Source organism: Juglans microcarpa x Juglans regia, chromosome 1D, assembly GCF_004785595.1.
Source record: "Juglans microcarpa x Juglans regia isolate MS1-56 chromosome 1D, Jm3101_v1.0, whole genome shotgun sequence".
NCBI classification, from domain to species: Eukaryota; Viridiplantae; Streptophyta; class Magnoliopsida; order Fagales; family Juglandaceae; genus Juglans; species Juglans microcarpa x Juglans regia.
In genome coordinates this window covers 39,732,428-39,743,597 of record NC_054594.1, presented here as the reverse complement: position 1 = coordinate 39,743,597, position 11,170 = coordinate 39,732,428, and the positions used below count along the sequence as shown (strand labels likewise).

At 36.4% G+C, this 11,170-nt stretch overlaps 2 protein-coding genes across 2 annotated transcripts; one reads left to right on the top strand and one right to left on the bottom strand.

Annotated features, from left to right (window-relative positions):
* Window positions 1–731: 731 nt before the first annotated feature.
* On the top strand, window positions 732–5,984 carry LOC121257256 (chaperonin CPN60-2, mitochondrial-like). The gene is made up of 18 exons (XM_041158203.1): window positions 732–981; window positions 1,279–1,303; window positions 1,411–1,542; window positions 2,154–2,313; window positions 2,532–2,707; window positions 2,811–2,906; window positions 3,083–3,187; window positions 3,405–3,491; window positions 3,569–3,658; window positions 3,763–3,843; window positions 3,928–3,996; window positions 4,236–4,313; window positions 4,488–4,583; window positions 4,744–4,843; window positions 4,929–5,032; window positions 5,209–5,314; window positions 5,423–5,501; window positions 5,598–5,984. Exons 1-18 carry the CDS (start codon window positions 944–946, stop codon window positions 5,704–5,706), a joined length of 1,731 nt encoding a protein of 576 aa, XP_041014137.1. The 5' UTR covers window positions 732–943; the 3' UTR covers window positions 5,707–5,984.
* A 937-nt stretch (window positions 5,985–6,921) lies between these two features.
* LOC121257265 (PHD finger protein ING1) lies at window positions 6,922–11,048 on the bottom strand. The gene is made up of 7 exons (XM_041158214.1): window positions 10,893–11,048; window positions 10,135–10,206; window positions 9,196–9,383; window positions 8,215–8,278; window positions 7,922–8,021; window positions 7,283–7,445; window positions 6,922–7,172 (listed from the first exon to the last, which is right to left on the bottom strand). The coding sequence occupies exons 1-7, from the start codon at window positions 10,918–10,920 to the stop codon at window positions 7,062–7,064; spliced, it is 726 nt and encodes a 241-aa protein (XP_041014148.1). The 5' UTR covers window positions 10,921–11,048; the 3' UTR covers window positions 6,922–7,061.
* Window positions 11,049–11,170: the final 122 nt, after the last annotated feature.

Here is an 11,170-nt window from a genome sequence, read left to right as displayed (position 1 = left end):
TCTCATTTCATTTTATCTAATTATTACAATTTTTTCAAACTTCTACATAAAATATAATAAAAAATTTAAATTTTTAAAAATTTTAAAATAAAAATTATATTAAAAAATTATATTCTAATAATATTTTATTAAATTTTCAACTTTTATCTAATCCGTGTAAACAAATGAAATCTCAAGATGTAATACGAATAATATTATAACTTAGGATGCAAAATATAATTTTCTCGCTAAGGCCATGCATACTTACTAGTTTTAATAAAATTTCATTTTATTTATATATAAAAAAAAAAATCCTCTTATTTTTCCATATTTATATGCCATTTAATTATGATTACTTTGATAAATTTGAAGAGCATCTCCAACCATATTATCGTTATTGCCATGCACACACATGCTAGCACAATCAACACATCGATGAGACAACTGTTAGATTCAAAGCTATATATGAGATGGCATTATGTCAAATCTTATTTGAAAAGTTATGAGTCGGACATTTGGTGATCATTGCTCTCTGCATGTGTTTGACAACATGGAAAATTTGAACTGAACAACATGTTAGTGCATTGTTTAATTATTGGCAAAAACAAAACAAAAAATCCAGGGGTTTTGAGGATGCTCTGCTGAATAATGTTGATGATGATCCATGCAGAAAGCTGTGTGGTATTTATATTTTTTTTATTTATTTATTTGTTGGGGGTCCAGTGAAATAAAGGGTTTAAAAAGTCGTCGAGAAACCTTGTAAAATTCATCCCCAAACACGAAGGAAAAAAAAAAAAAAAAAAAAAAGGTAGAAAAACCCCTTAAACCCTAGAAGCTGCTGCCGCTTCTAGACCCTTCGTTTCCTTCTAAAATCACCAGTTCTCTACCCCAATTTCTCCCATTCTCAAAACTATCTTTCTGGGGGCCGTTGCTACTGTTCAGTTTCTGTATTCACATACACATAATGTACCGCTTCTCCACCGGCTTCGCCTCCAAAGTTCGGTACGTCCCCACCCCCTCACGTTCCGTTTCCTCTCTCTATTTTCCCATATGGGTTTCTCTCCTTTTCTATTATTCCGTTTGGGTCCCGAGAAAATGTGTGAAAAGAGATTGCAGAAGAGAGAGACAAAGAGAAACTAGTTTCTGGGATCTGAGATTCTTTTCATTGTTTAGAGTTGAGATCCTATGAAACATATTGCTTCCTGGAAGCAGCGATGAAACATAAGTTTCGAAGCTTTTAGGGGAACAAAAAGAACGTGAATTCATTGGTTTTTTTTTTTCTTTTTTGGGGTTTTGCAGGGTCGCTAGGAAAAGTACCCAGCAGGTGAGAGCACTAGTTGTTGGATTTCCTTAAAACAGTAAAACCCCTATATGATTATCCGTGTTATTGATTGTGTTGGCCTTTCTATGTCGTGTGTGCGTTTGATTTAGATTGGTACTAGATTGAGTTGGAGCAGGAATTATGCGGCCAAAGACATCAAATTCGGGGTGGAGGCCAGGGCTCTTATGCTTAAGGGTGTCGAAGACCTGGCCGATGCTGTCAAAGTCACCATGGGTCCTAAGGTACTTCATAACTAGCTATCACACCAGTTCTTAATTCGCATCTCTTGCTTTTGCCGTGAAACTCGTACTATCTTTATACCATTTATAGATAAAAAAGGTCGACTAACCTCAGTGTTTCTGCTTGTTTTGGGCCCAAAAAATGAATCGTTTATTATGAATGTGTTTCGCATTGGAGTCTGTCTGATTTTATTGTATGTTTGGAATAGTCTCATTGTGGTTTTTTTCAATGATTATGTTTTTTTTTTTTTTTTTGGGGGGGGGGGATTTGGCAATGAAAATATATAAATTCTTTTACAATGAACAGAAACATGAAAATACATTGCTCAAAGAATTATTGGTTGTGAAGCAGCAAAATTTCACCTCACTTTGCTGAAAGGAAGGGGCATTTTGGAGAGATTTCTTGAAACACACTTCTGCACTTTGTCGCTTGAATCTTCTGCTTTTTTTTTTCCTACTGACCAGGAAGTCAGCAATTAAAGATGCATGTTGTTTGACGTTCTCTATATCCACCTTCTTGAAAGTGCGTTTTGAATACAGCATATTGCTACATACAAATATTGGATCAGTTGATATGGTTAACGGTTGTTGACATTAGTCTTTTGCTGTTGAAGGGACGTAATGTGGTAATTGAACAAAGTTGGGGTGCTCCAAAGGTGACAAAAGATGGTGTAACTGTTGCAAAGAACATTGAATTCAAGGACAAAGTAAAAAATGTTGGAGCCAGTCTTGTGAAACAAGTTGCAAATGCCACCAATGATAAAGCAGGGGACGGTGAGGTCTTCTTCCACTTGTTGGCTTAATGGACCTGAAAAAATTTACATTGATAATTTTGTGATGCAATTTGTATTGTTTTTGGTTGTTATTGAGTATGGCTTGGCTTGCATTTTTACTATGCACCGTAGAATATTTGAATTTTTCATTGTGAGCTGAGTAATTAATTCTGTCACACTGTTAAGTTGAGCATCGAGGACTTTTCAATGTGTGTGCAGGGACCACCTGTGCTACAGTACTTACTCGAGCAATTTTTGCCGAAGGGTGCAAGTCAGTTGCGGCTGGGATGAATGCAATGGACCTAAGACGTGGTATTTCCATGGCAGTTGATGCTGTTGTTACACATTTGAAAAGCAGTGCGCGGATGATCAGCACATCTGAAGAAATTGCACAGGTCTGTTTGATGCTTTCTGGTTACTCACTCGAGTACCTTAGTGCTTGGCTTTATGATTGTGAAGGTTGTAAATCCAAGGTTCTATGTCAATCAAATACAACAGGTTGGGACAATATCTGCAAATGGAGAGAGAGAAATTGGCGAGTTGATTGCTAGGGCTATGGAGAGAGTTGGCAAAGAGGGAGTGATCACAATACAAGTAATAACTCGTTATTTATTTCTATCCATAGGGTTTTCTTGCTGTTTTATATCTATCACCTGCCTTTTGTTTGGGGGGGGGGGGGGGGGGGGGGGGGGGGGTTTCTCTCTCCTTCCTCTCCCTTCTAATTCTGAAGCTTCCAAAGAAGCAGGTCTTACTATCTTATGCTGTTACAGGATGGGAAAACATTGTATAATGAGTTGGAAGTTGTCGAGGGCATGAAGCTAGACAGGGGTTACATATCCCCTTACTTCATTACTAACCAGAAAAACCAGATGTGTGTAAGTTTATTCCTTTTCTCGTGACACAGCTGCCTGCTCTATATAACTTGAAAGTTCTGGTGGTATTCACTATTCACTTGAGGGATGAATGTCCAAACAACTTATGTCAGTCACCAGTGGTGTTCCAAATCCCTTTTTAATTAAATAAAGAACCAAAACAAAGAGCAAAACTTGGTTCTGGTTCACTTCAGTGACTTCGATGTCTATGTTCTGACAGGAATTGGAAGATCCTCTCATTTTAATTTATGAGAAGAAAATCTCAAGTTTAAATGCTGTCATCAAATTATTAGAGCTGGCTTTGAAGGTGAGTAAATTTTGGTAGATCAATGATAGGTGTATTTCACATTTTATCAATAGTCATCTCACACTTTTTTGGTTCAGAGACAAAGGCCCTTGCTAATTGTTGCCGAAGATGTGGAAAGTGAGGCCTTGGCAACTCTTATTCTGAACAAACTTCGTGCTGGAATCAAGGTCGACTTGATTTTTTGTTGGCAGGGGCAGTATTTCTTGTTTCTTAACTCTCAATACAGGGGTGTCCTTACTTGCCAATCTGATGCAATTGTGGATTGCTACAGGTTTGTGCCATCAAAGCCCCTGGTTTTGGTGAGAATAGGAAAGCCAATCTGCAGGATCTTGCCATTCTTACTGGAGGAGAAGTAAGTCTGCTGTCCTGTATCCTTTTAAACCTTCTGAATTTTATGATACTGCATGGTGTTTATGTGTGCTGCTTTTATATTTAGCTGATAACTGAAGAGCTTGGCTTGAATCTTGAAAAAGTGGATCTTGATATGCTTGGAAGTTGCAAAAAGGTAATCTTACTCCCCGTATATCTGGATGACATCATTTTTATTATCAATTAAGCTTAACTTATAGAAGAAAGGTACACTACCCAGCAGTTTGACTATGGATTCTTTAGGGGTAATTTTTTAATGTGTAAAATTCTGATTGGCAAATTTGAAGATTAGGTTTTCTATCCTTGAGATATAGATTTCACACCTAATTCCATATGTAATGATCTTCAAAAGATGACTACTGGTTTTTATTTTAGGCCACAATATCGAAAGATGATACTGTTGTTCTTGACGGTGCTGGGGACAAGAAGGCCATTGAGGAAAGATGTGAACAGGTTTGTCTTGCTGTCTCCTTGACTGTGTTCTTCTATCCCTTTGGCATTACTTGGTATTTGAACTGTTGACAATTGATTAATTTTCAACCTCTTGTTTACAAGGTACATCAAAAAAACCCAATTAGATATTTTAGATCCCAACTTGATTGATGTTGTCAATAATTTTAATAACAGATCAGGGCAGCAATTGAAAATAGCACATCTGATTATGACAAAGAGAAGTTACAAGAGAGATTGGCCAAGCTTTCTGGTGGTGTTGCTGTGTTGAAGGTATGGTTACTATTATGTATCCTAACATTTTGTCTACTGGCAACTAAGTAATGCAAAATTCTTGCTGGTTTGGCCAACTGTTTCTACATTTTTTATTTTTGCACATTTTTGGGGAATGATGATGGCAAACATTGGTTAAATCTTGATATTTTTCCCCCAGATTGGAGGAGCTAGTGAAGCTGAAGTTAGTGAGAAGAAGGATAGAGTGACAGATGCCTTAAATGCCACAAAGGCAGCTGTAGAGGAGGGTATAGTACCAGGTAAATTGCATCTCTATAATGTTGGAGCTATCTGGTTGAAATTTGAATTGGCAGAGGTAAACTTACAAGAGTTTTCCATTTGCAGGTGGTGGTGTCGCTCTTCTTTACGCATCAAAAGAGTTGGAAAAGCTGGAAACTGCCAACTTTGATCAGAAGATTGGTGTTCAGATTATTCAGAATGCACTCAAGGTTTGTCTCTTACAATTTTTCCCATTTTAGGGCAATTGGATTGGACCAACTTGAACAAAATCTCCTACTGATGACATTCTTTTTTTGTATAATGAGATCTCAGCCTTTTATTTTCCCTTTCATGGCTCACAAAAATTAGTGTCTAATACCGTATTTCTCATTTGTTAATAATGCAGACACCTGTGTACACAATTGCTTCTAATGCTGGAGTGGAGGGGGCTGTTGTTGTTGGTAAGTTGTTGGAAGAAAGTGACCCAAATAAAGGATATGACGCAGCCAAAGGTCAGTCAATCTTCACAATTCTTTATCCACAGGTTCTCATTTACCCCTACAAAATTGTATATTCATTTTGACGATTTTTTTGGTTCTGCTTTTCAATTGCATCACCAGGTGAATATGTTGATATGGTCAAATCCGGCATAATTGACCCAGTGAAAGTAATTAGGACTGCTCTGGTTGATGCTGCAAGGTAAGCTGAAAGATCGTTCTGTTGTTGTGTTTTCAGTAATACTTTGTTATTACCGACATTGTGTTAAATCTTGTTTGTTGCCTTTTGATGTAACAGTGTGTCATCTTTGATGACAACCACCGAAGCCATTGTGACTGAAATACCCAAAGAGGATAAAGAGGTTCCGGCTATGGGAGGTGGTGGCATGGGCGGCATGGATTATTGAGGATCCTGTTAGCATGGGTAATTGGGGAGCACAATCATCCGGACAGCCTTGATGTTTTATCTCCAAGATGTATACCTGATGCAAACATTAGGGATTTTTCGTTTTAAATCTTGAATGGTTTGGTCACAAGGTATCCATGTAACCATAGCAAGAGAACCGTGCAGGTAGTTTTGGTAACTTAGGATTAAACCTGTGATTGTTGCTGCACTGAGGAATCACCATGTACCGGAACTAGAATTTTTGCCGTCTACTTTGCAATCTAAAGGTTGTTACTACTACACTAGTTTTGTTAGGCTAGGTATTTGTTTCTAAGTTCTGTCGCTCTATATATAACCAATCCTAATGCACAAGTTGAAATGTGTTTCTAGTAGTTTTGCTACAAATTAACAACTGTTCACATCACATACTCCACACGTGCAATTTATTTTTTTTATAAGTTGTTGGAGTGTTTTTCATAGTGTAAGGGTGTTTTTTTTTATAGAGAATGAGATTTGGGATGGTAAATAGTAACTGATGAAAAGAATTTTTCGTGTGTCTAGATGCTACAAGGGTCACTGAGTTTTTAGGAATATTGAGGATCCTCTAGGTGTTTTACTGGTAGTGGAGCTTGAGGAAGGGTTGGTTGTATGAGCTGAGGCTTAGGGGTCACCAATCCAACCTTAGATGAGTTAGGCATATCCAAGTAGCAGGTGGGATAGCTCTTCTTCCATGAGAAAGCGCGTAGGTCTCAAGTCTGCTGGCTGGGTCCTGAGCTCCACGAAGCGGTAATTTGCAGGCCGAGAAAATAAATAAATAAATAAAATTTGCAGGCCGAGCATTCCGAGTTTCTTCCATTTCAGGTGCATGGCAAAACTGCACTGGTTTTGCACGAATCAGCAATAATTATTGTTCCTTGGAGCTAAAAGTCCATGATCTACCACTACCAAATGCTCATCAACTCTCGGGCGAAACCCCTGTAGCATATGAAGGCCCCATCTATTTCTGTGTCTGGGAAGGGATACAGGCTGGAAATGGCTATGATAGAATGGCTTCATAGCCATTTCCAGCCTAATATCAACCCCCAATTGTCAAAAGCCACCGTCACGTGTGCTCGAGTCATCAAAATTTCACAATTTCTCAAAATAATCTATGCGGTTGAACCATTGAAACATCCTTGGATAGAATACTTGTTCACCAAAAAGAACAATAGCCCCTCTACCCCCCGCATGAGTTCCCTTTTAAAAAATCATTTCATTATATAAGGCTGAAAGTGAGAATTATATCATAAAGTTAAGCATACATAAAGGCAGAATTATATTTCACGATACGGCAGTAAAAACCATAACACTATTATGTCCTATAACTGCCTTCCAGCATCATCTAACTTTGCGACGATTTTTCATCACCGCACAATCTGAACAGTACCATTTTCCTTTCGGTTGTTCTTTCAGACCAACACAACCAAAATGGAACCACTCTATTTTGCACTGTTGAAAGAGGAAACGGCCATCATCAAACTATAGGTCGAGAATGTAGAAAACAAATTTAGATTAAAAGAAAAAAAAGAAGAAGATAAAGAGTAGGAAGAGTTACATACATCGGGATTATCACAAGCAACCATTTCACCGTAGCTAACTTGGTTACATAAACAGTATGTAGGTTCATTTGGATCCACGGGTAGATCTAAATCCATACCAGAAGAGTTTGCAACAGTTGCTGCTTCTGTCGTTGCCACCACTGCTGCTGTCGCCTGGCGTGTTCTGACAGAAATAGGTTGGTATATCATAGTCACTCACATTCTCTGACTATGCCTACTTTCTATCATCAATTAAATTATTATTTATCAATTAAAAAAAAGAACTATACCTCACATTCTCAAATTTGATGTAACAAAGCTACTAGTTTATAAATTATGGACTTGTCTAATGAAGGGTCACCATAGAGACTACTGTTCTCTCAACTCTTGTTCTTGCTTTATTTCAGGGTCCTTGCACTCTTCTCCCTGCTTGTTGCCCTTTGATTGCTGAAGGAAATCCCCTCCATTTCAAAATACTTTTTCATATAGAACATTTTCAAATCCAATGTTCTATTTATCTTTAGGAGGTAAAGAATCTATGATGGATCCATTAAATAAGAAATAACTTACTAAGCATTCAATAAAAGCTTCTACAAGAAAGCAAAAGGCAGAATAAACCTATCAAATAAGCATATATGAATTAATAGGCAAGATAGATACTTCTTACGGCCGCCTCTGCCACTTTCACTCCCCCTTCCAGCTTTCACATTACCATCGAGACTTGGAGGTGTGATGCCACTTGCAGTAGCGCTTTCTTTTTCTGTCACACACACTCGTACATAATTAGAAATCTAAGTAGCCACAGTTCCTTTATTATTGTTATCATTATTTTTTTATAAGTGAAAAACCTAAGTAGCAAAGGTAAAGAGTATTCTCACACATTAAACCTTTAAAGTGTTAAGACATGTAAACATATTATCTAATCAGAAAAAATGAATCAAATAGTATAGTACCACGCCGAAGCTCTTCATCAAATTTTTTCAAATATTGATCTAGTTGCTGTATGTGTGTATCTACCTGAAACATTATTATGAATAGCCACATTTAGCAAAACAAATAAACAATAAGAACACCAAGTTAATTCCTTACAAATTTTAAAAAAAGATATCCCTCACAGTATCTACAGTAATAGGAATTACCTTAAATTAAGGCATGCAAATCTTAGCCTCATCAATGAGGTCATAAAATCAGAATATAAAAGAAACTTCTAACACTACCACATTAGTAACTAATAGCTAATTTACTAAGGAAAAACTAATAATTTTGTCAGATGGTATCAATTCCTGAATCTAGTTCAAGCGGCTGATAAATCAATTAGAAAAGTCCATGAGGCTTCAAGTGCATTATTCTAAAACTAAACACTGTAGAAAGCAGATACTCTTTTGCTCAAAAAATTAAAGTCGTTGATTAAAGAGAATTCTGAGAATAAATCTCATTTTACCATATACCATTGAATGCACGGCACATTTCTGCATTAAACCAAATATAACTTCATTTTTTGGCGCAGGATGTATTGGTTAAAACAAACTCGGAGCATCTTCATGCTAATGATTCAGCCTACTAAAATATTTAATAAGAAAGAGATATGATAAGTACACAAATAGAAGATGTGTCAGCATCAGATGCAATTCTTTTTTTTTTTTGATAAGTAACATCAGATGCAAGTCCTAAAGAAGAGAAATCGCAAATTCACAAATAGAATATTTGGCACCAACAGATTCAACAACAAAAAGGCCAGAATGACATAACCACCAGAAATGCCAATAACAGTTAATAAAGGTAAACCTTTTTTTGATAAGTAAAAAAAAAGTTTTAGCTTTATTAACTGTTATTGGCAAATCTGGTGGTAATTGCCTTTTCTAATAAAGGTAAAACTAAAAACAAGCAACACTCACGGTAACCAAAATAGAAAGAAAGATGAAGATTCCGCATACCAAATCATATGCCTGAACAGCCAAGGCAACCTTTTCATCTGCAATCCTGATGCTATGCTTTTGCTCATCAAGTGCATCGTCTGAGAATCTGATGAGTGAAGTAGTGGTAGTAATATTTCCAGACCTGACTCTTTTCCTAATCTCCTCTATTTCTTGTTCACAACGCTGTTCATTTTGTCTCTGAATATCTGTTCAAATTCATAATAAGAACATGGCATAGTGAACAATTAGCGTGTACATAAAAATTAAGTCCAAATTTTCCTTAAAGCAAGAAAATGCACTTATGTACTAAATATAGAAAATTAAAAAAAAAATTATAACATTTAGCTAATTTGGTCAATATAATTCTAGTTCATATCTATAATGACTTGAGCCTACAGGTTCTTGCACAAGTCAAAAACCAAAAGTAACATGAAGGGGGAAACCAAGAGAGCAAAAGAGTTTGCTTATTGTATAATCATAAAACCTATAGTAATGTCATTACCGGTCAAATTACAGTTCCAGCACTAACTCATGCTGATAAAGTCATTTCTGTCTCCCCTTTTTGAGCAGTAACAAGTAGTTTTCTTGAAACAGAGAATTGATATGACTTTCTTATAACTTCTAAAAATAAGAACATAATAAAACATGGTTATCACAACACTGGTACAGTAGCCTAGTGCTATTTTTATCATCGTAAAGATGATCTGAGGTTCAACCCACTGTGCATACTGGATATGTAGGCTTAATGATTCTTACATCATTTGAATCTAGTAAGGAAATATAGCACCAAATTGATGGTGACTATTATTTTCTGCCCATTAATCTTCGAAAATCAAGTCATATTTTAGCTTTAGCACACCAATAGTAAAAGATGCTACATAAGTATGATAGAGTTTATAAAGATAATAATATCAACAACGACAATGATGTTGTTGCTATTGTAGTTAAGAGTCAAACCTTGTAAACTTTTATCAAGGTCACGCAATAATGCATACTTCTTTTGCAAAATGCTGGGCAGTGAATCCAAATCTGTTGTAAAATGGCAAATGAAAAAAAAAAATGTTACTTGTAGAACAGTACCTAAATCATCAAGCACCTCGTATAATCTAATACTTCAATAACTCGCAAAAAGAGTAAAACTATCGTAGAAAAGCAGCAAATACTCCGATCTATCACATACAAATTGACACAACAAACTCCAATAACCCACCCATAAATAGAGGCTCATTAGATCAATCTATGATGAAATTGTCAAAAGATATAGTAACACACAGAAATCAGCTACGAACTATGTTTTCCATGAACAAATTAGCCTTGATACCAAAACAGAAAAGCACGTTTCATGAATGAACGCAAGTGTAACAAAGTACCACAGAATTTGTCAGACAATTATTTCTCTCCAAATTTTTACAAGAATCTAAAACGACTATTTTGTATAATAAAATAGAATTCCTAGCATTAAAACATAACAAACGTTAAATGTATTTATGCATAGGTGTGGTATATTAAACGTAGATATACAAACAAACGTGTGTGTGTGTGTGTGTGTGTTTGTATTAAAATTGTAAATTGGTAAAAGAACCTCAAAGACGAGAAGATATACTGAAAGATCAACATCAAGATTTCCCATAGGTACGAGATGGGATTAGGGTTTAGTAGGATCATGCAATAATGAATAGGAGAGGGAGGAGGATAGGGAAGGGAGGGAGGCTTACCGGCTTGAAATTCTTCGAGGAAAGACATTCCGGGGAAAGGATTTAGCGGTTTCTTTGGGGATTTGGGTTGTCAACTGCGGGGTGATTCAGGTGGCGTTTCTTGGAGTACTCTTCCCGCCACTGATACAACGGACCTTTTCGCGCCCTAAAAGGTCATAATTGGGAATTTCTTTAAGTGAAAAGACAGATGTGTCCTTACCGTATTTCCAACAATAAATTCGAGACCCAAAAAGTTCACCGAATGGAATTTTTTTTTTTTTTTTTATCGAATGATTAAA

Excerpts from the sequence above, each read along its gene's own strand:
- LOC121257265 (XM_041158214.1), bottom strand. The coding sequence starts at position 10,920 with ATGTCTTTCCTCGAAGAATTTCAAGCCG. Across the intron at positions 7,446-7,921 it reads GGCAGAGGCGGCCGTAAGAA|AACACGCCAGGCGACAGCAG; the intron begins GTATCTATCTTG and ends TATTTCTGTCAG. Across the intron at positions 7,173-7,282 it reads TTGCTTGTGATAATCCCGAT|TGCAAAATAGAGTGGTTCCA; the intron begins GTATGTAACTCT and ends CTCTTTCAACAG.
- LOC121257256 (XM_041158203.1), top strand. The coding sequence starts at position 944 with ATGTACCGCTTCTCCACCGGCTTCGCCTCCAAAGTTCG. Across the intron at positions 3,659-3,762 it reads AACTTCGTGCTGGAATCAAG|GTTTGTGCCATCAAAGCCCC; the intron begins GTCGACTTGATT and ends GGATTGCTACAG. Across the intron at positions 4,844-4,928 it reads AGAGGAGGGTATAGTACCAG|GTGGTGGTGTCGCTCTTCTT; the intron begins GTAAATTGCATC and ends TTCCATTTGCAG.